Source organism: Arvicanthis niloticus, chromosome 5 (assembly GCF_011762505.2).
Source record: "Arvicanthis niloticus isolate mArvNil1 chromosome 5, mArvNil1.pat.X, whole genome shotgun sequence".
Classification (NCBI taxonomy): Eukaryota; Metazoa; Chordata; class Mammalia; order Rodentia; family Muridae; genus Arvicanthis; species Arvicanthis niloticus.
This window is the reverse complement of record NC_047662.1, coordinates 85,358,709-85,386,044: the sequence shown is the minus strand read 5'-3', so window position 1 is coordinate 85,386,044 and position 27,336 is coordinate 85,358,709. Positions and strand designations below refer to the sequence as shown.

The following is a 27,336-nucleotide window of genomic DNA, read 5'->3' as shown; positions in this document are numbered from 1 at the left end:
TCTTGTAACTTTACCAACTTAAAAAGCAGGTCACAATTTGAAAAAAAAAAAAAAAATCAAACTGTTGGCCTGGTTACTGCTGTGGTCCTGGGATGTCACTATGTACAGAGCTAGTTACTCCATATACATGTACCTGACCATGAGGGGAACAGCCCTGAAAGAGGAAGCAGTTATGTACACACAGCTATTTACACAAACAGGTAATACAATTCTTTAGTAATGACTCTGTAGCTGGGTTATTCATGGGCTTTCTGTAGCCCCAGGCCTGTTTATGGAACAGAATGCTCCACCACAGATATTTAACTATTTATTTGTTTATTTGTGTATTTATTGTAGAGGTTATGCAGGCCTGAGTGTGTGTGTGTGTGTGTTTTTGTGTGTGTGTAGGCCAACAGTCAAAATCAAGTTCTTGTCAGTTGCTTCACCACTTTTGAGACAAGATCTCTCAATGAGCCAGGAGCTCAACATTTTAGCTCAATTGCAAGGGCGCTGAGCCCTCAGGGTCCCTTTGTCTGTGTCCCCAGCACTGCATGTGAGCATTGAACACTGAGCCCTCAGGATCCCCTTGTCTCTGTCCCCAGTACTGCATGTGAGCACTGAACCAGGTTTTTACATGGCCTCATGTTTATGGAACCCCCTTTATTTTATTTTTTTCATTTTTGAAACAATATGTATCTCAGGCTAGCCTCAAATTTGTTACATAGCAGAAAGTGGACTTGAACAACTGATCCTGTACAATCCACCTCTCATGTACTGGGATTCTGTCTCTCTCTCTCTGTGTGTGTGTGTGTGTGTGTGTGTGTGTGTGTGTGTGTGTGTGTATGCACGCGCGTGCACACACACACACACATACACGCACTCGTGCGCAAATACCAGGTCCCTTTTCTCCTTACTTCCACAAAAGGATTCCATGCTTTTTAAATCATACAGTTATACAGATCTAAATACATAGTGGCAGATTGGAGAGATGGTTCAGAAGTTATTAGCACGTGCTTCCAAAGGACCTGGGTTTGTTTCCCAGCACCCCCATAGCAGCTCACAACTGCCTTTAACTCCAGGCCCAGGGGATCTGACACTCCTTCTGGTCTCTGCAGGCACCAGGTACATATATGGTACACAGACATACATGCAGATAAAACCCTGATACACATTAAAAATATGTGTACTGTAATACTGGATGTTGTGACACATGCCTTTAATTACAGCATTCAGGAGACAGAGGCAGGTGGATCTCTGAATTTTAGGCCAGCCTGGTCTACAGAGTGAGTCCAGGACAATAAGGGCTGTTACACTGAGAAACCCTGTCTCAGAAAACAAAAGAAATATATATGTTAGGTCCTAGGTTTCCTTAATTTTAGAGACAATGGTGTTAGATAGGATTCTCTAAGTGGTGTTTATTACATTGATCATGTTTTACATTGCTCTTTAAACAAAATAGAAATGGTTCCTTGGTGCTTAATCCCAGGCATCTTTGTTGGGTCACTAAAATTATTTGGTGGTGGTGGTGGTGGTAGTTAGGAGCTAGGGAGATAGCTCAGTAGTTAAAGAGTATATTCTGCTTTTCCAGAGGATCTAAGTTCAGGTCCAAGCATCCATGTCATTCATCTCATAACTTAGTTCTAGGGGATCTGATACCTCTAGCTTCAGAGAGCTCTTGCGAGTATATGCTTGCAAACACACAGGCACACACACACATTAAATCTTAAAAAAATATACCTGAAAACAGAATAAATACAACCACTTTGCTAAAATGTAAGCCTATTTTATATCTGAATAATTCACCTGTCTTCTCAGCTAAAATTTCCAAATAGAGATGGCTGTGTCATTGTAACAGCAATGTGGACAGTCTAACTAAAGGGTAGGCCCATTTTCATAGTACTTCAAGAATAAGCTTGCAATTTCTATATTTATGATGAATCTTAAAAGAACATTTAGGGCCGGGCGGTGGTGGCGCACGCCTTTAATCCCAGCACTTGAGAGGCAGAGGCAGGTGGATTTCTGAGTTCGAGGCCAGCCTGGTCTACAGAGTGAGTTCCAGGACAGCCAGGACTACACAGAGAAACCCTGTCTCGAAAAACCAAAAAAAAAAAAAAAAAAAAAAAAAAAAAAAAAAAAAAAAAAAAAAAGAACATTTAGAACTCCAGTTGACTCTGGTACAAGTCTTTAAATTGTTTTCATTTTTAAATTTTAAAATTTTAAAGTGATTTTATTTGACTAAAATGATCAATTAATATAAGATACGTATTAGTTAAAAGATACTTTTGAAAGTAAATATTAGAAATGGCAAATATTCAGAGTAAACTTGTTTTTATCTTTGTTTGTTTGTTTGTTTATTTGTTTTCAAGACAGGGTTTCTCTGTGTAGCCCTGGCTGACCTGGAACTCACTCTGTAGACCAGGCTGGCCTCGAACTCAGAAATCCACCTGCCTCAAAGGCGTAATCCACCATACCTGGTAGACCGTAGTATTTTAAAATATGTTGTTGCCAGGCAGTGGTGGTGCACACCTTTAATCCCAGCACTTGGGAGGCAGAGGCATTTTGAAGAGAAAAATCTTAGATCAAATAAAAAGGAAGTTTTTGTTTTATCCTACATAGTTCCAAAGTTCTAGTGATTTTTTACAATGTACAAAAATAATGTATTCATTTCTACAGACTGAAAATACTATGGAACCAATAGCTAACATGATATGCATCCTTTGGGACTTGTTAAATGAAATTATAAATGGACAACTTAAATTTATTTTCTTGTTAAAATGACATCATACTGCACTTGTTATCTGAAAGTAAATGTCCTTTTTCACTTTATGTCCTGTGGCTTGTTTTCATAAGCATGAACAAGGGTAGAACAGCTTTTAATGGCAGCCTGTAAACGTGTGTTCTTTAACTAATTCTCCATTAATGAGTTCTTGATAGACATCTTTATTTTTGTATACTTATTTCCACACTTAGCTAGAAAAGGATCCACGAAGGTTCAGGTGTAGACATCATGTAATGTTGGCCAAGGACACAGCTTCCTCTCCATATTTTGCCCATGTTTAGATGCAGGCAGGTTTTTGTTTTTGTTTTTTGTTTGTTTGGTTTTTTTTTTTTTTTTGGTGTTTGGGGGTTTGGTTTTGTTTGTTTGTTTGTTTTATTCTTTTATGTCTCTGCCAGTTTGTTAAGTGAAATCCGTCTTGTTTTAATTGTTATTAATGTGTTTTGGTACTAGTGTTTCTTCTGAGTCCATGTTCTAGTCTTTCTCTCGTTGGTTTCTAGAAGCTTGCCCTGAGTCCTTTGCTGCACATTTTATGCACTTTTTTTCCCCTTTGACTTCCTGCCGTTTAGAACCCCTTCAGTGTGATGTCTGATCTGCTCACCTGCCTTTGTGCCTTGTGGGCTGGATCATGCTGACAAAGGCTTCATATCTCTGCACTCCCCAAATTATGCAAATCATCTCCTTTGTAAAAACACCGTTTTAAAAACTAATGTGTGTGCACATGACCAAGTGTGTGTTATATGAATCAATTTGGGTTTTTTTTCCTGACTTGACAGCCGCTTCCTTTTTTTTTTTTTTTTTCAAAACAGGGTTTCTCTGTGTAGCCCTGGCTGTCCTGAAAATTGCTGTGTAGGCCAGGCCGGCCCCAAACTCAGAGATCTGCCTGCCTCTGCTGCTCCAGTGCTGGGATTAAAGGCGTGTAAAGTAGTGGTCTACTTGCTTGGTTTGTCACATTCTTGTAACACATTTATATCTTAGGGCTAGGCCTCCCAATTATTATGTTTATGGCTGTCTTCCTTTTTCAAATTCATTTATAAAACATTTTTACTTTCTCTACTAAGCTTTAAAAGTAGCCTATCCAGGGCTGGAGAGATGACTTAGTGGTTAAATATACTGGCTGCTCTTCCAGAAGACCTGAGTTCAATTCCTAGCACCCACATGATGGCTCACTACCATCTATAATGTAATCTCATGCCCTCTTCTGGTGTGTGTGAGGACAGAACACTCATATGCATAAAATAAGTAAATGTTTCCCTAAAATGTTTATTTAAGATTAGCCTGTCACAAAGGGAGTATTGTAAAAGGATTACTTAAAGATTGCTTGAATAAATTAAATACCTAATTGACCTCTCCCATTCACATTATATAGTAGTATATAACACTTTATCCAGAAATATTTTTTAAAGATTTACTTATGTCTTTTATATATATGAATACACTGTAGCTATCTTCAGATACTTCAGAAAAAGGCATCAGATCCCACTACAGGTAGTTGTGAGCTACCATTGTAGCTGAGAACCATTACAGATGGTTGCAGGGAATTGAACTCAGGATCTCTGGAAGAGCAGTCAGTGTTCTTAACTGTTGAACCATCTTTCCACCCCCCCTCCAGAAAGTATTTTTAATTTTAAGGAGTTTTGGATTTTTTTTTTTAGTTGAATTATACAGAAAAACACACAGATCATTAATTGATTTTTTTTTTCTGACACAAACATTTTCACAGCCCCCACCCAGAGTAATAATCTTACCTGAACCTAAAGTCTCTTATGCTCTTCCTGGCATTATTGGCAAGGCTACTACTGTATGACCATTGGCTTACTTTGTGTTTTTGAATTACACGAGCAGAGTTTTCAGTCTGCTTTGCTGGCCAGCTTCTTTTTCTTACTATTATGCTTGTCAGAGTCACTCGCGTACCTGCACCGTTTATTCTAGTAGTTCATCGCTCACCTCCATGAGAATGCATTGTTAAGTGCTTTGGAATCTCAGTGCAGTTGGTGTTTTATGCACAAATGACAGTCTTCAGTTTGGGGCTGTTATGCTGTTAGATTTTTATAAACATTCATATGTACCTGTTGATACATATGTATATACTTATATCGGGTATGCTGGGATGTAGTAGCTTGGATAATGTCACAGATATGTGTTCAACATTAGCAGATACTGCCAATTAGTTTCAAAAGTGGCCATGGCTGTATTCTTGCCCCAGCAAAGTGTTCATTAACATCTGGTATTTCTTCTTCATTGAAGATGTTTGACTCATTGTGTATTCCTGTATGATCCCTGGGTCATTACTAAATTGTGTGGGAGGGACCTAAGTATTTGTACGTGCATATAGTTCCCTGAGAGGCCATAAGTAAGCATTGGGTTCCCTGGAGCTTGAGTTATAGGTGGTTGTGAGGTGCCTGAAGAGTGCTGGGATAGAACCTGGGTCCTCTGTAGGGGCAGTGAGTGAAACTCGGATGATCCTTCTCTCCAGCCCTACGTTTTGCCCTTTTCTAATTGAACTGTCTGCTTTCTCATTGACTGGTCAGATAAACTCATAAACTCATAGTAAATGTCTTTTGCCATTATGTGCCTTGCCTTTTTTTTTTTTTTTTTTTTTTTTGCCTCTTAATTTTGTTTTGTTTTTTAGTGTTTGCTCTTAAATTTTATTGAATCCAATTTCTCATTCTTTTACTTATATATTGATTTTGATGCACTGTTTAAAAATATCTGTCTACTCCAAAGTCATAGAGCTGATATTTTACGGTTTTGTTGTTTAGTTTTTTGTGTTTGTGTTTCTAGACAACGCCTCATGTACCGGGCTGGCCTTGAACTCACTATATGGGTTATAGTTTGATTCATTTGGGATTGTTGTGTTGTTCTTGTTCATGGTATGAGGTACAAATTCAGTTTTCTTGGTTTTGGTTTTGTTTTCTTTTTCATAAATTGTTTTTTAAAGCACTTTAATCTTTTGGGTTTTTTTTTTTTTTACTTTAAAATTTTTCTTAGATGTATGTATGTATGTATCTATCTATCTATCTATCTATCTCTCATGTATATGAGTGTTTTATCTGCTCGTATCACATGTATCACATCTATGCTTGGTTCCCAGGAAGGTCAGAAGAGGCTGTCCAATGGCCTGAGGTTAGAATTCCAGATGGTTGTAAGCTGCCATGTGGGTGCTAGGAGTTGAATCCTGTACCCATTGCAAGAACAAATGCTTTTAACTACTGACTCATCTCTTCAGCTCTCCTCATGTTGTTTTAAAGATTTTCTGTTTAGTAGCTGAGTTGGTCTGCAGGTTTATTTTGTTCTGTTTTTATGGGAAAGGCACACTGTCTTATAAAGAGTTGTCAGTAGGCTAGAGGGATTGCTCTGTGGATAAGAGCACTTTCTGTTCTTACAGAGGCCTGAATTTGGTTCTTAGCACCCATATCAGTTAACTGAGAACTTCCTGCAGCTCCAATTATTGGGGATCTGACACCCTCTTCTGGTGTTTGTTTGCACTACACACAACCACAAACACACATAATTAAAATTAAAAATAAATCTTACAGAAGATATTTGGTTGTGCTGGTGAATGTACTTGGGAGGCAGAGGTGGGTGGAAAGAAAAAAAACAAAGAAAGAAAAAGAAAGAAAGAGAGTAGTTATGTCATTTTGTTCCCTAAAGTTAGAATAATTTGCTAATAAAATCTGTCTCAACTGTTCTAACTATAAATTTTTCATAGGTTTTGGCAAGTTGTGTCTTCTTAGCATTTGTTTTTCTACTCAAGTTTTAGGTCTGCCAGCCTCATGTTGTTCATGTTCTTTCTTTCTTTGTAAGCTCTAGTGATAATTTTCATTTCTGATGTAAACCAGTCATTCTCCACTTTCTCTTGCTAGTATTTAAAATCCTGCCTTTTCAAGGTCGTCTTGGCATTTCTTGACTGTAAGTTTGCTGTTCCACTGCTTTCAGGTTTTGTTCCTTCTTTCAACTTCTTTTCTGTAGTTCTGTGTTTCCTTTTTAGAATAGTTGGTAGTGTTTCTTCTTGGGTCTACACAGCCGATGGTCTCAATTTCTCTGCAGCACACAGTAGCATCCTAGCTCTCGGACATGCTGTACTCACCTCCTCATGCAGTTTGAAATACCTTCTTGCCCCATGACTTCTGTCTATCCTCAGAAAGAAGATAGTATTTGTCATATGTATGTATGTGGTGCTTACGTATCTGTGCATAGTATTGAGTATGTTCCCATTTTTCCTATGGCTCATCTTTGTATAAGGATGCCATGTTCTCAGTTATACACTGGTACATTGGTGGGTTTTTTCTGTTTTGTGCCTTTCACTGTCTTTCGGGGATCAGTAGGAGTGGGGGACCTCTGCTGTGCTTGCGTGCCTTGGCACACACCAGTTTTATTTGTGTGCTCACTTGTTCAGATTCAAGTCTAGGTTATGAGGAGTCACTGGTAGGAATTTAGTCCTTTTGAGGGTTCTCATTTGGTGCATTTGGACAGAACTCACTTCTGCAGGTAATTTTGAACACAGGACTGTCCTAGTGGATTTTAACCAGCAGTAGCAAGTGGCTGAGGCTCTCATAAATAGGTTTCCCCTCATAGGGCTTGAGAGAAGGCTTAGTGTATTCAGAGCACCTGCTGATCTTTCAGAGGACCCAGGTCTTATGAGATTGGGGTAAGGTCTTGAGCCTTACAAGACTTTTAGGGTTGCTGTAATAAAAGTTTTACTTACCTGTGTTAGAAAAGTTCACTTACTATGCTACTGTAGCTGACCTGCCATCCACGATCCTGTGGCCTGAAACTGCATCTCAGCCCTAAAACTAGCAAGGAGTTAAGTAAATAGCCTTGTGCTGTCCTAAACACTTCTGAGGGTAAGAGACTGCAGGCTAGGGTGATTGACACCTGCAGCCTATCAGCAGAGGATTAGGCAACGTGGCCTTTGTTCTATCTCAGCAGGAACTGCTGGGCTCTAACTTACATCTGCTAATCCGAGTTGAAGGAAGAAAAGACACTTTTAAAAAGTTGCTAAAGATTTATTTAAGTGTAAAAGGTATCCTATGCAGCTATCTGAGGGGAAAGGTGGAAAAGTCCTGAGTAGGGAAAAGAAAAAGATTCTAACAAAGTAAAAATTCTAGGATCGGGGTGGAGGTGAGAAAAGGAAAGGACGAACAAACGGCTCCTAACTACTTCTTTGTCTTTGTCTTCAGAACTTACACATCATTCAGAGTATGTGATCACATGTTACAAAGTTCATCACAAGTTCACACCAAAATTCAAATAATAAATTGAAATAGAAGTTTACAACACAGAATGTTTACATGAATATCCATTAGGAGTAATTATCTAGCTAGACACCTGTCTAGCTCCACAGGTTCACTGGAAGTTTGAAACTATAGCTTAAGAAATTAGTGAAGTTTTGTATAGATAAACCCAGGCAATATTTTCTCTTCTGTCCTGGTACCTATAATAAATTGTGAATTTCCTTTTAGTGACCTTGGTTAATTGTTTTACAACTTATTGGAATGTGCTCTGAGCAGGAGAAAGTCTGGTTACTATATCTCTGGGGCAATTAGCTGATGACACTCAGGAGACTGGCAGAGTTCTCATTGCAGTTTTGACTATGTGTGAGGGATCTAATAGCAGTCCCATTATAAAAGAGCTTAATAATCATTGATATAATTTTAGGAATTCTTATAGGATCATCATAAAGACGTAAGAAGTCATCCATTTGCCTATATAGTATCACTACATGACAGTACATCTTCGTGGATCTGCAGAGATCTGCTACAAAGGGGTGTGCTATTGCTTAGTGATTGTTACATATGTTTAATAATAATAATAATAATAATAATAATAGGAAAAGCTTATCAATAGCAGGAATCTTTCCTAAAATTACATCTCCACAGCCTTGCTGGATGGAGCACACTTGTTGCAGATTATATAATAATCCGAGGCAAGCATTTCAGGATGATCATCTGCTAATTATTAGCTTGTCCCATTGTGGCTCCTGACAACTTTTGTCCTTACTAAATTATTGTCACTGAGATTGTGTCCCTACGGTACCTGGTGCCATTGCTGTCATAGCCAGTGTGTGCCATCAAACTCAAGTCTAGATCCTGGATCTACCAGTGACTACCTCATGGCTTCAGCAGCACACTTCTTGCACAGTGGTGGCTCTGTGCTATACATCTGATGAGTGTACAAAAGCTGCCGAGATGTCTGGTGCTCTTTCCAGGTCTAATCGTGTACTTGTTCACAGATTACACACCAGTTTTAAAAATCAGCACACAGTAGGCTTCCATTGATGTTCACATTATTAATGTCAAGAAAGTCCTGCAACTTTTGGAAGTGGTGAGAGGAGCATTGCTCCATGGTGCTTCAGCCAGTGCTCGTGTGCGTTTGTGTGCGCTTGTGTGTGCTCAGTGTTGCTTGTTCCTCTCATACCTGGATGATGGAGCAATTTGTGTGTTCCACGGTTGTGGGCAGGATCAAGTTGTCAAAAGTGATGTGAGGTTTTTGAGGAGCATAATGACCATCACCATCAGAGCATATACCTAAGGAAAGAGAAGGCATATGTGGGAACATGGAAAAGGGAGGTTCTCACATGTAGACAGCTTCTAGAAGAGAGCTTGACACTGATGAGTGTGTTGAGGGGCTAGAGAGATAGCTCAGTGGTCAGGAGCACTGGCTGCTCTTCTACAGGACCTAGGTTCGATTTCCAGCACCCATATGGTAGCTTACAATCATCTGTAACTCCAGTCCCAGGGAATCCAGTCCCTCTTCTGACTTTCACGGGTACTAGGCATACATGTGGTACAAAGACATAGCATGCAGACAAACATCCATACACATTAAAATAAATAATCTTTAAGAGTGTTGATTGTGTGGCACACACACAGATGAAAGCATGCATGCATGCATACATGAGTGATCCTCCTGGGTGCCAGAGGATTCTGGGTCCCCAGAGGAGATCCTCCATGGCAGCCATGAAAACCAAGGTGGGTTAGGTAGGGTGAACTAACTCAAAGACTGCGCTAGCTTTATCATCCTGCTGCCTCCCAGGACCTAGCCAGACTGTGTTTGCATATGCATTCTGCAGAAGGACACTTGCTTTTACCATCCTCTAGAGTATAAGGAAAGGGCAGCTAGTGATTATGGGTTTGGTTTTCTTTTGGCAAGTTAAACTGTCTTCTTTCTCATCTGAAGGAGAGCTTACCCCTCATTTCCTTAACACTGCTTCCATTTCACCTGGTCAGGGGTTGCATAATCAAGGCTTACATCAGTCTACTCTCCCATGTGTGCCTGTGGTTGTAAGTGTGTGTACGGCATTACTTGGGGGAAGAGATTGAGAGGAATATGCTAGCTCTACTTAGTTCAAGGCTGCTTCTGATGGCACCAAGTAACTTAAGCTGTGCTAACAAAGGAAGAATATTCTTTGTGCACTGAAGATTCTTTCAATCTTCCTTTCATCTTTTTAAAAAATCTTTCTTCCTTTCTTCTCATCTTTTGCTACTGTTAGAGGAAATGCTATTTTTTTTTCTTAATGATAAGTTTAGAGTGGGGGCTGGAGAGATGGCTCAGAGGTTAAGAGCACTGACTGCTCTTCCAGAGGTTCTGAGTTCAATTCCCAGCAACCACCTGGTGGCTCACAACCATCTGTAATGGGATCTGATGCCCTCTTCTGGTGTATCTGAAGACAGCAAGAATGTACACATTCAAACTAAGTGAATAAATACATCTTAAAAAAAAAAAAAAAAAAAAAAAAGAAAGAAAGTTTAGAATGTTCTAGTATTAATTCCATCCTGTTATTGAAATGTTTGTAAGTGTGTTAGCCAGTGCACATGGCAATATGATTAGGGTTAGATAAATTCTCATACATATAAATAGGTTTTGGAGACAGGATCTCACTGTGTAGCCCTGGCTGTCCTGGAATTTACTATGTAGACTAGGCTGTCCTTGTGGGCATAGAGAGCTACTTGCCTCCTGAGTGCTGGAATTAGAGGTGTGCCCCACCACTAGAAATGGCTAGAAATTTCATTTCTTTACTGTCTTTTTTGGAGTTGTTTGTTATTGAATATCACCCCAGGATGAAACTCACTAAAGAAGGGGATGGCACATTAATGTCTCTATTGTTTTTATTTCTAGCGTATTCTACTAAGCTCAACAAATTTCCTGTATTTAATATTAATGATGACTTGAATGGTCTGTGTACCAGTGCAGTGAGCCCAAACACCACCAAAGCCACGAGGTACGCCCTAAATGTGTGGCGCTACTGGTGCATGACCAACGGGCTCAAAGACCACACGGACATCACCAAGGTAAGGGATTCGGAAGTTTGCTACTTCTTTTAGCTGCACTGAGCTTCAGGTGCCAGCCACTGTTCTCACTACAGTGGGGAACCTAGGTGAAGGAACATGAAATGCAAAGAAAATTATCCACAGATCCAAGTGGAATTTAAAGAGTTTTAATGAATGTATGTCTGCTAAAATATTGAGGAGAGTAAGCCCAGCTGAGTTTCCAGGAAGAGGTTGGAGTTGGTAGAATTAGAAGGAGGGAGGTCAGAACAGATTATGTCAGAAAGAGAATGAGGGCGGAGCCACTTGCTGTGGTCCAGCTAGACTGAAGCACTGGACATGGAGGACTCTAAAGCAACAAGTTCAGGGTCTTAGTTTTGTTTTGTTTTGGTTTGGTTTGATTTGGTTCGGATTTTTTGAGACAGGGTTTCTCTGTGTAGCCCTGGCTATCCTGGAACTCACTCTGTAGACCAGGCTGGCCTTAAACTCACAGAGATCTGCCTGCCTCTGCCTCCCTAGTGCTGGGATTAAAGGCATATGTCACCAACACCACTGCAAACTCGGGGTCTTGTAAACACTGGGAAATCACTGAAGTCTCTTGGTTTTCTGTACTGCAGGATCTGATTGTAAGAGCTGAAAGTTTCTAGGGTCAGGCAGAAAGGACTCAGAGTTCTTCAAGCAGGAAGAAACATAATAAAAATGAATGATACTTTAGAGAGAATAATTGGAAGTCATAAACAAAATAGTTATCTCGTATCCTTGGTCCCCAGTCACTTTGTAAATGTGATTCATTGAGCTGAGTCAGTGAGCTCCAAGTTCAATGAGAGACCCTGCTTCAAAAAGTAAGATGGAAACATAATTCAGGAAGATGTCTATTATCTCCCTATGGCCTCCACATGCATGCACTACCTCATATATATGCACACACAGAAACACACATACGTCAGAGACAGGGGGATTGATTGGTTGTATGGTAAACAGCAGGCTCTGGTTGCCACCAGAGTCATATGTTAATGATCTTTTCAGGGAAACATTCAAAATGTAGGCACCAAGGGATTTTGGCAAATTAAGATCAGCTAAATAGGTGCTTGTTTCAAGAATCAATACCAGGGTTAGAGAGTGGCGTACCAGTAAGAGTATCTGCCACTCTTGCTGAGGACCTGAGTTCAGTTCCCAGCATGATCAAAACCATCTGTAACTCCAGTTCCAGAGGATCTGGTGCCCTCTTCTGGCCTCCACAGGCACCACATGCATCAGGTGGTGCATAGGCATACATGCAGGCAAAACATCTCTACACATAAAATAAACGTCAAAGTTCATAGTGTCTGGCATTTAATGAAAAATTGCCAAACATGCAAAAACCTAGAAACTATATCCCTTAAATAGTGAATCAAGTCTATGCAGGTGGCAGTCACTTCTAGACCTCAGGGAGTCAGGATGAACTACATTTCAAGACTCTGTTTCTAAAAACAAACAAACAAAAAAAAAAATAAACAAGTGGGTAGGGGGCTGTAGAGATGGCTCAGAGGTTAATAGCAGGCACTGCACTTGCAAAGGACCTGAGTCCAGTTCCCAGCACACATAATTGGGTTACACACTTGTAAGTTGTAACTCCAGTTCTAGGGTCAATGCACTCTTCTGGATTTTGCAGATAGCTGCACTAACTTGAATATATCCACACAGAGACACATAATTGAAAATAAAAGAAATATGTAAAGGAATCTCAAAAAGAAATAGAAGAGAAGAACTGTACAAATATATCATAACCATGCTCTTACCCAGCAATAAAAAGAAACTTAAGAACAGCTAGAACAAAAGGAGAGATTACCTACAGAGTCAAAAGTAAGGCTGAAAGATTCGTTATTAGAAACCAGACAGCTGAAAAGATATTGGGACAAATGTCTTCATTATTGAAAGGAGAGTAATTTCAGTATCCACAGTGGAGATGCCTTTCAGAAGATGCATCACTGACTTTTGAGACGTTCAGAGATGAAGGAATTCAGCAGCAGCAGACCCACACATAGAGAGACATTTGGCCTTCATCGAAAAGGGAGAGGCCATCTGGGAATGTGGTCCATCACAAAGGGGAGGGAAGTACTGGGGAGAAGGCTACTAGGTAAATAAGAGGTGCTTTAAATCTTCTATGGAATCTCATTGACTTTCTAAACAAAACAGTAACAAGATAAAATGGAACAATAAGTAGTGAAATGATCCAGAAAAGAAGAAACTGGGCAAAACCAGCTCTGCATTAGCCAGTCCACAAGACAGACAAGGGATAGCATTCATAACTAACTGAAAGAAACCTGCCCACCTAAAGTATTACACTGCCTCTCCTCTCTGCTCTCCGCCTGTCTTGTTCTTCCTCCTTACCCTCCTCTCTTCCTCCCCACTCTCCCCACACTTCCTTTCTCCTTGCCTCCTCTTCTTTCTCTCTGGGGGGAAAAAAAACAAAAACAAAAAACAAAAAACTAGCCAGGTGGTAATAGCACACACCTTTAATCCCAGCGCTCAGGAGGCAAAGGCAGGTGGATCTCCAGCCTGGTCTACAGAGTGAGTTCCAGGACAGCCAGGATTGTTACACGGAGAAACTTTGTCTCAAAAACCAAGCAGTGGAGAAGGGGAGAGGGCACTGTATTTTATAACTGCAAAGACATCAACAGACATGGCAGTAGAGGGAGTCCCATCAGCCAAGAAAGAAGCTCTCAGTGACAGAGTCTTGATTAGTATATTGACATTTTAGTGTGTTCCTGTCTACAACAGAACTAAAGTACAGTAGTTACAGATCACTAACTAAAAAGGCCCTGATTTCGGGGAGTTATCAAGAAGAAACCACAAAGGAAATTGTAACATATCATGAACCAGGTGAAAATTACATCACAGTTTAGGATTTGTAGAATGTGACTCCTGGGGGAGCAGGCAGGCTACCTGCAGGTCTTTACCGCTCCCCCCCCCCCCCAGTGCAATTCCCTAGTCTCATCCCCAGGTCTGCCACAGACTACCTGTTGTAGTCTTCCTTCCCCCTCTACCTTCATCTCCAGTGGTTCACACAGATCTCCTGCCAGCCTTCCTCACCCCCCATTGCTTTATCCCAACCCCCAGCTTCAGCAGACACCTTGGGGGACCCACAGACACTGAGCAGGGGAGCTGTAGGTCTTCCCTCTCCTTCCACTCCAAGTCCAGTCTCTAGCCTCACTCTCTGATCCCATTCCCAGGAGACTAAGCAGATCCTGATTGAACCTCCTGTTTTCCTACCTCCTGTGAACCCCCTCATCCTTTCCCCCAGGCCATCTCCATTCCTAAGTGTCAGCTCCCAATATCCAGAAACAGATTTTACCTGGAAACCCAACAGTGGCTATCCACTGCTATCCAGATCCCAGAAGGATTTTCTACCAGGCAACACACAGCCACCACACTCTCTTGAGAACCATCTTAGGGCAACAGAAACCAAGGAACAAAACAACCACCCCAACAAAAACAAGACCCGATAACAGCACCTAGAATTATAATCTTCTCAATCCCAGATGCCTAGACACCAGCGTAAAAACACATAGCAGCCAGGACAATATGTCTCTGCTGTAGCCCATCAGTCCTATCACGGCACGCCCTGAGTACTGCAGCATAGCTGGAGCACAAGAAAAAGACTGCAAAACAGCCTTTAAAAAGATGGTAGAGCTCCTTAAAGAGGAAATTAATAATTCCCTTAAAGAAATCAATGAACGCACAAACAGTGGAAGGAAATGAATCAAACAGTTCAAGACCTGAAAGTGGAAATAGAATCAATAAAGAAAACCCAAACCAAGGGAAATCTACAAGTGAAAACTTCAGAGTCTAGAACAATAACATCAGAGGCAAGCCTCATCAGCAGAATGCAAGAGATGGAAGAGAGAATCTCAGGCACTGAAGGCAAAAATAGAAGAAATGGATACCCATGCCGCCAAAAAAAAAAAAAAAAAAGTTAACTTCTAAAAAAACTGGCACAAAACATCCAGGAAATCTGGGACACTTTGAAAAGACCAAATCTAAGAATAATAGGAATAAAGGAAGGAGAAGATTCCCAGGTTAAAGGCACAGAAAGTATTTTCAACAAAATCTTAGAATTAAAGTTTGCCTAGCCTAAAGAAGGGAGATGCTTATCATGGTACAAGGAGCATAGAGAACACCAGATAGATTAGACCAGAGAGGAGAATCCTATCAGCACATAACAATCAAATCACTAAAGGTACAGGACAGAGGGTAGTAGGAGCTGCAAGGGAGACATGAGAAGGCAGACTCTTAGAGTCACACCTGACTTCTCCAGGCCTGGGCAGATGTTCTACAGACTCTAAGAGACCACATACCCAGCAAAGTTTTCAATCACAATAGATGGATGAAACAAGACAGTCTATGATAAAAACCAAACTTTAGCAATGTCAATCTACAGATTCAGCCTTACAGAAGGTGCTAGAAGGAAGACTTCAATTTATAAAGGTAACCGCACTCAAGAAAAAACAAGGAATAAATAATCCCACACCTGCAAATAAAAAGGAGGGAAGCACACACACACACACACACACACACACACCACAACTACCACCACCACCAACAACAATGTAACAGGAAACAACAGTCATTGGTTATTGATATCTCTCAACATCGATGGTCTTAACTCCCCAGTAAAAAGACACAACAAACTGGAATAATGTGAAACCAGGGTCTATTCTTCTGTTGCATCCAAGAAACACCTTAATATGAAGGATAGACATCACTTCACGATAAAAGGATGGAAAAAGATATTCTAAGCAAATGGGCCTAAGAAGCAATATGATGTAGCCATTTTAACATCCGACAGAATAGACTTCAAACCGATACTAATCAGCAGAGATAGGGAAGGACTCTACATACTCATCAAAGAAAAAAATCCAGCAGGAAACACCAAGACATTACAATTCTTAACATCTGTGCCACAAACAGAAGGACAATCAAGTTTATAGAAGAAACACTACTACAGCTTAAGTCACACATTGAACCTTACACAATAGATACGTCATCCAGACAGACACAGAGAGATGCTGGAGCTAACTGTTGATATAAAGAAAATGGACCTAACAGGTATTTACAAAACATTTCACCCAAACACAAAAGAGTATGCCTTCTTTTCAGTACACACAAAACTTTCTCCAAAACTGACCACATATTCAGACACAAAGCAATTCTCAACAAACACAAGGTGATGGAAACAATGCCCTGCATCCTATCTGACCACCACATACAAAAGCTGGCTATCAGCCACAGCAGAGACAACAGAGAGCTTACGAGTGCATAGGAGCCAGGCAAGTCACTACTGAATGAAAACTGGGTCAAGAAATCAAGAAGGAAATTAGTTTCTAGAATTGAATGAAAGCAAATACACATAATACCCAAACTTAGGGGACATAGTGAAGGTGGTTCCAAGAGGCGAGTAAGGAAAGATCTCATACTACTTACTTGACAGCACAACTGAAAGCTCTAGAACAAAATGAAGAAATCACACCCAAAAATAGTAGATGGCAAGAAATAATGAAACTCAGGGCTGAAATCAGTAAGCGAGAAACAAATAAAAAGAATCAGCAAGGCAAAGAATTGGTCGTTTGAGAAAACAAGATTGGCAGACGTTTATCCAAATTAACTAAAAGATGGAGAAGGAATATTCTAATAAAATTAGAAATGAAAAGAGGGGCATAACAGCTGATACCAAGGAAATCCAGAGAATCCGTAAGGATGTATATTAAAAACCTGTATGCTGCTAAGTCAGAAAATCTGAGAGAAATGGATGAGGGAGGGAGTACAGGGAGAGACAGCTAAAATTAAGGACCATTTGAGGGGCAGCATGGAAACCTAATACAGTAGATACTCCCTAAAATATTTATACATATATGAAGGCAATCTAAAGGAAACCACCAAAAGAGGGAGACAGGGCCCCTGCTGCACCTCCTGTCACCAAATGAAACCTCTAGCACTGAAATGGCTTATATGGAATTGAGTTTTTGTCCCGAAGCAACCCAGGCTGTAGCCAAGACTATAGGTTGTTCTCATTACTCATTACTGAAGACAACACCTGCACAACTCACTGAACATGGAGAAGTTGACCTAGTGCCTATGTATATAGGCTTCATCCCTATGTTCTAACTCCTTCCATATAGGAAGTTATTCTGCAAACCACACACACACACCCCGAACTAGTCACAAACCCCTTAATCCACAGTGGTGTCCTGCCTGCTAAGTGCAACAGTGGCTCAAAGCTTGTGGGAGTGACCATCCAGTACCTGATTTGACGTAAGGCTCACGCCACAGGATGGAACCCTTACTGACACTGCTCAGATGACCAAGAATCAGAGACTAGATAGCCCAGGGACCTATGGTAAGGCCAGATACTCCTGTTCTGAAAACAACAACAAAGGTATCAATAAAATGATTCCTAATGGTATTCTGCTATACACAGAGATAACTGCCTTGCTCGACCATCTGCCAAGAGGCTTTCTCCTATAGCAGATGGGAATAAACACAGAGACCTGCACCCAGGCATTATGCAGAGAGTAAGAGACCTTGGAACACTCGGCCCTAGGAACGTCTCCATCAAATCTCTCCCCTCAGAGATCAGAGAACCCTGCAGAAGAGGCAGAAAGAGTGTGAGAGCCAGAGGGGGTGGAGAATGTCAAGAAAGCAAGGCCCTCTAAATCAACCTGAGCAAAGCCCATACAAAGACTGTGGCAGCACGCACAGGTCTGAACCAGGTCCCCTGCATGTATGTTATGACTTACAGTTTTGTGTTTTTATGGGATTCCTGAGTGTGCAAGTAAGAGGATCTCTGATTCTTGTGCCTTCTCCTGGGCTCATTTCCTTCTGTTTGTCTTGTCCAACTCCAATGTGTTACCTTTTGTTTTATTACATTACATTTTATTATTAGGCCTAGCCAGCAGGGAAGAGGTTTTCTGGTCAGTCTTAAACTTACTTCTTTGTATCTGGCAACTAAGGTATGTGGTGTCTTCAACTGTAATCCTTATCACATTATTACGGGCACCAAAGGATGCCGCCCATGCCGTGCTGCCTCTGGACCTGGGACTGTGCTGACCAGTAATGCATAGTGCTCATCCTGGCATTTACATTTTCATGTAATGGTGCATCAATCCTGAGCCTGCTCCCCAAATGTCGTATAAATTAAATAATAAGCCAGGTAGTGTGGCACACACCTGTGATCACAGCACTCGGGAGGCAGAGGCAGACGGATCCCTGAGTTTGAGCCCAGTCTGGTCTACCAAGGAATTCCGAGAGGGCCAGGACAACACACAGAAGCTCTGTCTCAACCCCACCCCCACCCCCCACATGAAGGTATATATCTTAAAAATCAAATACTGAGGAGTAAAAAAATGCAGCAAAAGCAGTATTTCTAGGAAAAATGTGGGTTAACTCTAAATGCTTATGTTATGAAGTAAAATACAAATATAAAAGCTATAAATCAGTCAATAAATATGATGTTGAAATAACTTAAAAAGCAGGCCTGGGTTGAGCCTGGTGGCACACATGAGTTTCAGCACTTGGGAAATAGAGGCAGAAGGTCAAGGTCAGCCTCAGTCACGGAGTGAGTTCCATTCTTCCCAGGCCTACTTCAAACACGCTGTCCCAAAGAAACTAAACAAAAACAAACAAACAAACAAAAAAACAAAAAAAAACAAAAAACAAAAACAGTTTTAGACTCAGATGGCAAGATAATAAATTGTAAGCAAGACCAGAAGACTTCTGGAACATAGCATACAGTAAGGTAATGTCTGAAAAGTGGGGAAAGCTGGGTATGGTGGCCTGTGCCTTGCTGCTGCCAGTCTGTGGAGGCAGAGGCAGGATGATTTCGAGTTCAAGGACAGCCTGAAGTTTACAGTGAGACACTGTCTTGTTTTCTCTTTTTAAGGAAGAAAAGAAAAGGGATTAAGCTTAGAGAATATAAAAGAACATAAAATGCCAAAAGCAGTAACAGGGGGCATATTACTATTAACCTTACCAAAACCCAAAAAGGATTCTACGAACAACCATGTGCCAAATGGGGGAACATAGATAAGATGAACCAATTTCTAGAACTATTCAAAAGAAACAACAGCAAGAAAAACCACCTTCTAGAGCTTCCTTTGCCTTTGATATCAATTCCTATAGGCCTGTGGGCCGACTCCCCGTGCTGTACTGCTCGGGGCCAGGGACACAGCTGCAGCCCTTTCTTGTGTCATCTCTCACAGGCAAACTTGCTTTTCTTTTACCTAAAATGCCTTTTCTTCTGTGAGTGTATTTGGAAACATTCTATGTGGTCTCACAGAATGGGCCCAAGTTCTGTCCCTACCATTCCTAAACTCCGTCCCCCCATCACCTGGGTCCCATGACTTTTGCATTTGCATTATGGTTCTGTGTTAGTTATGTTTTTGGTTGCTGTGACCAAATTCCACACAAGATGCCACTTGATGTAGGAAATGGTAAGGAATGGCATCAGGGTGAGAAGTTTCTCATTTACAGCTGAGGGATTCAGGGCAGGGGAGCCCTCCCCCCCCCCCCCACTTTTTCCCCTATTTCTGAGCCCCTGCCTTCACTTCCTGAGTGCTGGCATCACAGACATGCGCCACTACTTCGGGTATATGCGGCGCTGGGGACAGAAGCCAGAGCTTCTGCATGCTGGGTAAGCAACTGAACTATTGGACTCCATCCTCAGCCCTTTGTCCTGGACCCCAGGATTGGTGCTACCTACAAAGTCCTAGAAACACCTGCTCTAGTGCCCCGGAGTCTCTTAGTCCAGCTGAAGAGGAAGGTTAGCCACTGTGCTTTCCAGTGGAGCGGTCTTCAAGGATTGCCCGCTGCTGTCTCAGATGTCCAAAAGCTCCTTACAGGCGAGAGCTGCACGTGTTCATGACTGGGTCCCCAACACCAGCAAGAAGTCTGAGTGGATGCTGTAGCCTGTGTGCTGATGAACGTGTCAAGTCAATGACTTAATCTAAGTATCGGGAGTACTCCACACACATAGATACGGAAGTTTTTCTTGGTTCCCACAAAATACTACACACTTCAAAATACAATCACAATAAGGCAATTCCAGAAGCATCTACCCACACAGAGTGTATTACTTGCAACAGAAGAACCAGTTCATTCTGGCCTGTGCCCAGACTGGTTTGCTTGTCACATATTTCCCATTACCAAGGTGTCCAGTCTCTTAAAAAGACACTGCAAGAAGTAATTCTATTCCAAATATTGAGAGTCAACTAATTGTGTCATATGGGAAAAGGCTGGCAGCAGCTTATAAACTTGGCTTCTGCCATGTAAGGATGACTGTGACTAACAGCTGCTACCTAGCAAAGCGTGGTGACACACACATGTAATCTCAGCATTCTGAACCGCAGCACCGCCTGGAGAAAGTTTTTGCTGCTTTATTTTTTCTTTTCTGTTTTTGACAATGTCTTACTGTGTATCCCTGACTGGCCTGTGCTACTTGCTGTGTACATCAGGCTGACCTTGAGTTCAGAGGGAGCTGCCTCCATAGTGTTGGGATTAAAGACATGTGCCACCACATCCAGTAACTTACTTGAGTTTTTAAAATTGTGGTAAAGTATACATAATATAAAAGTGAACACTTGAACTATTTTTAATGTACATTTTTTTCTACTTTTTTTTTTGAGATTTCACAAATAAGTATTATGCTTTTATCATTTCCACCCTCCCTTGCTGTGATTCCTCTCATCCCCTGCAACTCCATCTCAAATTCATGACCTCTTTTCTAATTGTTGTTTTGTGGGGTGTGTGTGTGTGTGTGTGTGTGTGTGTGTGTGTGTGTGTGTTCTATGTGTCTATATTAGGAAATTCTATTTGGTCTCATAAAATGGACTCAAACCCTGTATCTTTCTTTCACACACACACACACACACACACACACACACACACACACACACACACACACACGACCTGCTGAGTTTGTTTAGTGTTGCTTCTACATGGATGTGTTTAGGACTGATGTGTCTTGGGGCTCATCCCTGGAGCAGACTGACTGTCCCTCTTTCTGCAGCCGTTAGTTGCCTATAGCTCTTCTTCTGGGGGGTGGAACCTTGTAGGACCCCTCCATCCACAGTCTCCTTTAGATGACCATCTCTGAGATTTCATGGGTACAGCTTCACTGTCCTATATAGAAAGAAGATACTACTTATCTCACAGCACACGTCCCGGCCCTCTGGCTCTAAGAATCTTCCCTCGCCCTCTTCCATGAAGTTCCCAGAGCCTAAAGGGCAGAGATTGTATTGTAAATGTGTCACTTGGGGCTGGCGACCCCACAGGCAGGTCTCCCATTTTGTTTGTGGATTTCTGTGATGGTCTTCATCTGCTGCAAAGAGACGCTGTTTTGATAAGGGATGAGAGATACCTGTTTACCTGTGGCTATAAGGATAAGTATGTAGACCGTGGTTAGACATTACACTGGTTTAGGAAAGTCACAGTAGTGGTCCATGAGTCGTCAGCTGGGTTTACAGCAGAAGGCGTAATTCTCTCCCATTGGGCCGGCATCAGCTCCTGTTAGACACTCTTGATTATTCACCAGGTAGAAGTGCACTGCTGCACCCTTCTGATACGTTGCCATGATGGTCAGTGTTTAAGTGTGCAGCTTCGTAGCATCCATTGTGCCCACAGTGTTCATCACAATTATTCATTCCTGGGACTTGTTCATCCTTCCAAATGGAAACTCTGTACTCACTAAATAATATAAAATAATACATCTCTCATTTCCTCTTTGCTCCAGCCCTGGCAACTACTGTCCTGCCATCTGCCTCTGTCTGTGAGTCTGCTTACTCTGGGTTCTACAGATTAGTAGAATTGTCACTGTCCTTCAAGACTTATTTGTTCTCTGTGTCTGAAGTGGGAAAAGTGAGCTTTGTTTAGCCTAACATTTCAGGATTTCTTTTTATTGCTGAGGAAAATAGCATGCAGATGTATGTGCCCCATTTTGTTTATTTACGTATTACCGACTGGTGGACATTTAGTTTTTTTTCCACACTTTGATCATTATGAAAAACACTACAGTAAAACTTTATACATCGTTTTTGTTGTTTGGGCATACACTGTCGGGCCTTTTGAGTAGATGGCTTAGACTGACGGAGCAGGTGGTTTCTAAAGCAACTGCGTTGTTTTCCGTTCCCATCAGGGCATTCGAGTGTCCAGCGTCCTTACATCCCAATGCACAGTGTTATCATCTCTTCTTTTTCCTCATCCTGTTGGGGTGGAGCACAGTTCCATTTAGTTTTAGTTTCCCTATGCCAGAGAAAAAGAGATTGTGGCTGGGCAGAGAACATCTAGTGTCCGTGGAGTCCCCTAATTCTGTAACATTCTTTAAGGTCCAGGTTAGTTCAGGTTTGACTATTTTCCTACAACCAAAGGAATCCCAATTAACAAAGTCTTGTTAATAAGAAAGCTGGTCTCAGGGCTGCAGAGATGGTGGTCAGGAGCACTGGCTGCTCTCCTCAAGCACACAGGTTCTATTCCCAGCACCCACATGGCAGCTCAGAGCTGTCTGTAAATCCAAGATCCGACACCCTCACACAGACATGCATGCAGGCAAAACACCAGTGCACACAAAATAAAAATAAATAAGTAAAAAGAAAGTCTTACGCTTTGTACACAGCTACTCTGATCTGTTGCACTAACAGATCTGCCCAGTTGTCAGAAAACGACCTTTTATGTCCTTCCTTTCTTTTTCAGTTCAGCATGCCATCCTGCCTCTAACTTTATAAGAAGTCCAGTTTTCATTGTGGGTCTATTTTTATAGTTCTTGCCTGCAAAATATTTTTATTAAGCGGATTTCTTGCAACATCAGTTTAAATTCAGTCCTAAAAAGTTTAAAGTAGATATCACATCTTTAAAATAATTTTTCAGTATTTCTCAGAGACCTGTTTTTCTCCATCCCATGTCAGTGTTCATGCATGTATGGATCATCCATACACTGTAATAATGGCACTTGTGATGCAGTGTGACTCTACTGTCATCTTGACTGTGATGTAATAGTCAGGCAATCGGTGTCTTACAAGGTACCATGCTGCACAGAACTTACTTGCACACGCTCTTTAATATTTGTTTATTGTGTTGTCTGTGTGCGTGTGCACATGTACATACCATGGTGTATATATGATAGTCAAAGAGCAGCTTGTGGAAGTCAGTTCTTGCCTTCTGCCTTTTTTCTGAGGCAGGGTCTCTTGTTTCTGCTGGCTCAGTCCTCTGGGCTGGACGGCCTGGGCACTGCAGCCAGTTCTCCTGTCTCTGCCTCCCATCTTACTAGAGGGGTGCTGCATCCCAACCTATGCTACCACATGCATGAGTCTGGGACTTAGCAGGCCATCAGGCCTGTATGAGGAGCACTTTGCCCTGCTGAGCCATCTCCCCAGCCCAGCCGTTGCTTTCTTGGTATTCTATTAATCTGAAGATACCTTCTCCAGCATAGTTCTGTGCAGCATGAAAGGTGCCTGTGTGTAGGGTTGCATTCATACATCTTGGCTGTTTATGTTCTATATAGATGTGGGTCAGATAAGAATGGAGAGCCTTGTGATTTTTTCCATATGATTAAACTGTTTATATCCAAAAGAATTGGTAGTTCAGTAGTCAAATGCTTGCCCAGCATATAGGAGGCATTTGATTTAATTCCTGGCCCTACAGTAAGACTGAGTAAGATCATACAAGTGTAGCGGCTTACATGGCCACATACATGCAGGTATAACACACACACATGCACACACACATGCACACATGCACACACACAGAATCATGCACACTAAACAAAACTTTGAAAATAAAATCATTCAGATGATACAGATTTTCAAACTAATGCACACGAAGCATGCAGTGTTCTTTTGTGTTCTTTTCTCTCACTTTATGTTGCCCTTCTGGTTCCTAATATTCTGAAGTCCACCTCTCTGCTTCTTCTCTTTCCGTCTGACTTGACAGGATTTGGTTAACTTGATAGGTCTTTTCAAAGGTGGATGTTTTCCCCTCATCCTTTATTAATGTAGACTATTGTTTTTATTGACTCGTTTTACTATTTATGAATTTGATTTACTTTTCTAACTTTTGGGTTATATAATCAGTTTGCTTACTGAGAATAAAGTTTTCTAACAAATTATTCTAGTTTATGTTATCAGAGTATATTTAAAAATAATATAATATTAATTATTAATAAAATAGAATATATTTTTATCTAATTGTAGTTTAGTCAATTTTTGTTTTTAAATTGAATTTTTCATGGATATTACTTTTTCAAAGATTTATTTTTGCCAGGTGGTGGTGGCACACACCTTTAATACCAGCGCTCGGAAGGCAGAGCAGGCAGATCTCTGAGATCAAGGACTGCCTGTTCTACAGGATGAGTTCTAGGACAGCCAGAGCTACACAGAGAAACCTCACCTCAGAAAGTGTGTGTGTGTGTGTGTGTGTGTGTGTGTGTGTGTGTGTAAGTCACAAATGTTGATACACAAAAACTACAAAGTCAGACATGCTTTCTGTGTGAATAAGCTCCAAAGCAGCTTTGAACACAAAGATTTCTTATGAGTCAAACTCAGAAGACTGATATTGAAAGTGTATTGATTATTAAGTAGAGGTATGTTAGGATGTAGTCAGATAAATCCAAGGGGAAGATCATGGAGCAGGACATTTCTGTGTTAAGAAAGTTAATTAAGTTTCTCTTCCCATGAAGCCCATGCTTAGTAGTGTGTACCAAACAGTATGGGCAGGCATCAAGGACATTATGCTGGGATGAGTCAGAGGTCAAGTTACAGACTCCTTTACAGAGGATGCCTGACCTTACTAAAGGAGAGGAATGCAAATGGTTTGCAAGCAGAAAGAAAGAACCTTCCCGAGAGGAAGGTCAGTGTTACAAAAGGCCAGTCACCTTCGTAATCTGTATGCATGTATATGCTTGAGACAGTTTGTAAGGGGTGTGTAGTCGTTGTTCCCTCCAGCCCTTGGGAACTCGCGGCCATGTCCACCATGAGTGTTTCTTCTACACTAGGAGACAGTGCTGCCTGTATGCTTGCTTTACTGATAAAACCTAGATCATCCAGTGTAAAATTCACTGTTTTACTATATTGCATGAAGAGTTCGATCCTCTAGAGGTCAAGAGACTGTCCTCTCCATAGTGCAGCCTCTAGTGGGGAGTGGGAAAGAGGGCCGGCTGTTTGGGTGTCCTCAGATTATGACCTCAGTGTCCGTCTCCTTTAAGATCCCTGCTGCGAAGTTGAACGAGCTGCTTGAGAACTTCTACGTCACTGTCAAGAAGAGCGATGGCTCAGACTTCCTGGCTACCTCACTTCATGCCATTCGCCGCGGCCTGGACCGCATCCTGAAGAACGCAGGTGTGGGCTTTTCCATCACCAGCAGCACCTTCAGCTCTTCCACCAAGAAACTCAAGGAGAAGCTGTGGGTCCTGAGCAAGGCAGGGATGTCGGGTGCCCGGTCACGCAATATCGTCTACTTCTCCCTGTCTGATGAGGAGGAGATGTGGCAGGCAGGGTGCCTTGGGGACGACAGCCCAATTACTCTCCTGTCCACAGTGGTCAAGTACAACAGCCAGTATCTGAATATGCGGACACTGCAGGAGCATGCGGATCTGATGTATGGGGACATCGAGTTGCTCAAAGATCCACAAAACCAGCCCTACTTTGCACGGACAGACAGCGTCAAACGGGAGAGCCGGAGTGGTTCGACTAGGGTGTGCCATGGGAAAATCTACCATGAGCACTCCAGGGGACACAAGCAGTGTCCTTACTGCCTCCTCTACAAGTACATGTACATCCACCGGCCACCCACCCAAATGGAGGCCAAGTCTCCCTTCTACCTTACAGCCCGGAAGGAGGCCACAGACACGGGCAGTGTGTGGTATGAAGAGCAGAGAATGGGGTTACGGTCCCTCCGGGGAATTGTCCCAAATTTAGCCAGGAAAGTCAAGCTAGAAAACTGTGAGAACTTCACCTTCGTCTCCTTCACTCAGGTCTCCAGGCGACTGGGCTCCCATAGCTGCTGCCAGTGAGCCCTCAGGGCCAGGCCACAGTCCTGTTTCCTCAGTGGCCAAGGCAAGTCTGCAGGCAGCAAGCAGGTTCTGAAGCCACAGAGGCTGATGGCCTCCATCCATGATCCAGCTGGCCTCCGCTATGGCAGCCAGCCGTTCCTCAGACTTGGGATTCACTTTACATGATAGAAGATGACTGAATAATTTGGATGTTTATCTAAATGTGTGACACCTTGTTAAATCATAGAATATAACACAATATAAAATTACTATATACGAGAGTGAAGAAATTCATTTTATCTAGTGCCTTTTTAGCACAGGTTTTCTTGAAAAACAAAAAAAGAAAAGGAAAAAAAATGTTTTGCGTAGTTACTTAAAAATATCCCAGTAGCCCAGTAGCTTTAGAGTGGTATAGAATTATTTACACTGTGTTGGGCTTTTGTTTTTTTTGTTTGTTTGTTTGTTTGTTTTTTGTTTTTTTTTCTCACATAGGGAGCTAGAGCAGGAGAGGCAGACATAGTAGAGTAAACTTGCACTCAGCACCCTTTGTTGGTGGATGCTCTGCCAGGGCAGCGGAGTGCTCACCGAGATAAAAGGTTCATTTTTGCTGTGCTGTCCATAGAGGCAGTTTAGTGAAAGGAAGACCAGTTCTCTGAGAGGGTGTGTCAGAGACACCGTGTGCAGTGTGTGCACCGTGAGGAGTTGTAGTTAGCGAAGGGTGGCCTTGGAAAGCCCCCTGTGACCCAGGTGTGAGAACCTCCTAAGCAGAAGTGCCTGCATCTGTCCAGTTCTCCTTTGAGAACACTTCTGTTCCAACTTCGTTTTGTTTGTTTTGTTGTTTAATCTGCTTTTTAGGCCTCGCAGTTGTGTTGGCAGGAGTCCCGGGATCTGTGAGGCTAGCAGCGATGATGCATGCCTAGGAGAATCAACAGAGTAAGCCGCAAGGAAAACACTCCCCAGGGCGTTGTAAGGACCCTGGGAATCCTGTAGGCTGGCACTATGCTAGCGTCACTGAGTTAGGCAGCCTGCCAGGAAAGCAAGCCCAACACAGGGACATAGTTACTGGATCAGAGCATCACTGTAGGTTATTCATGCATTTAAAAAATCATTTCACATTAATAAAAGTCAACCTGACCATGTGTTACTTAAAAAGCAGACTTTTCTAGCAACTACTGTGAATACATGTTTTTAAAAAGGAGCCCAAAGAGTGCTAACTAATAGTCGTGATTTCTACTCTATTTTCTATTCCAGGAAAGACTGCTTTAATTGTACCATTATGTTCCTATGGATGCTTTCTA

At 41.8% G+C, this 27,336-nt stretch overlaps 1 protein-coding gene across 3 annotated transcripts in view; it reads left to right on the top strand.

Moving 5' to 3' along the window:
- Positions 1 to 26,969, top strand: part of Kiaa1958 (KIAA1958 ortholog) — a 131,221-nt gene extending 104,252 nt beyond the window's left edge. For all 3 annotated transcript variants that reach the window (XM_034502718.2, XM_076934883.1, XM_034502720.2), the window contains 2 exons: positions 10,877 to 11,049; positions 25,253 to 26,969. In XM_034502718.2, the coding sequence (XP_034358609.1) occupies positions 10,877 to 11,049; positions 25,253 to 26,059 (980 nt within the window). In that variant the 3' untranslated portion in view covers positions 26,060 to 26,969. The remainder of the gene's footprint in view (positions 1 to 10,876; positions 11,050 to 25,252) is intronic.
- Positions 26,970 to 27,336: the final 367 nt, after the last annotated feature.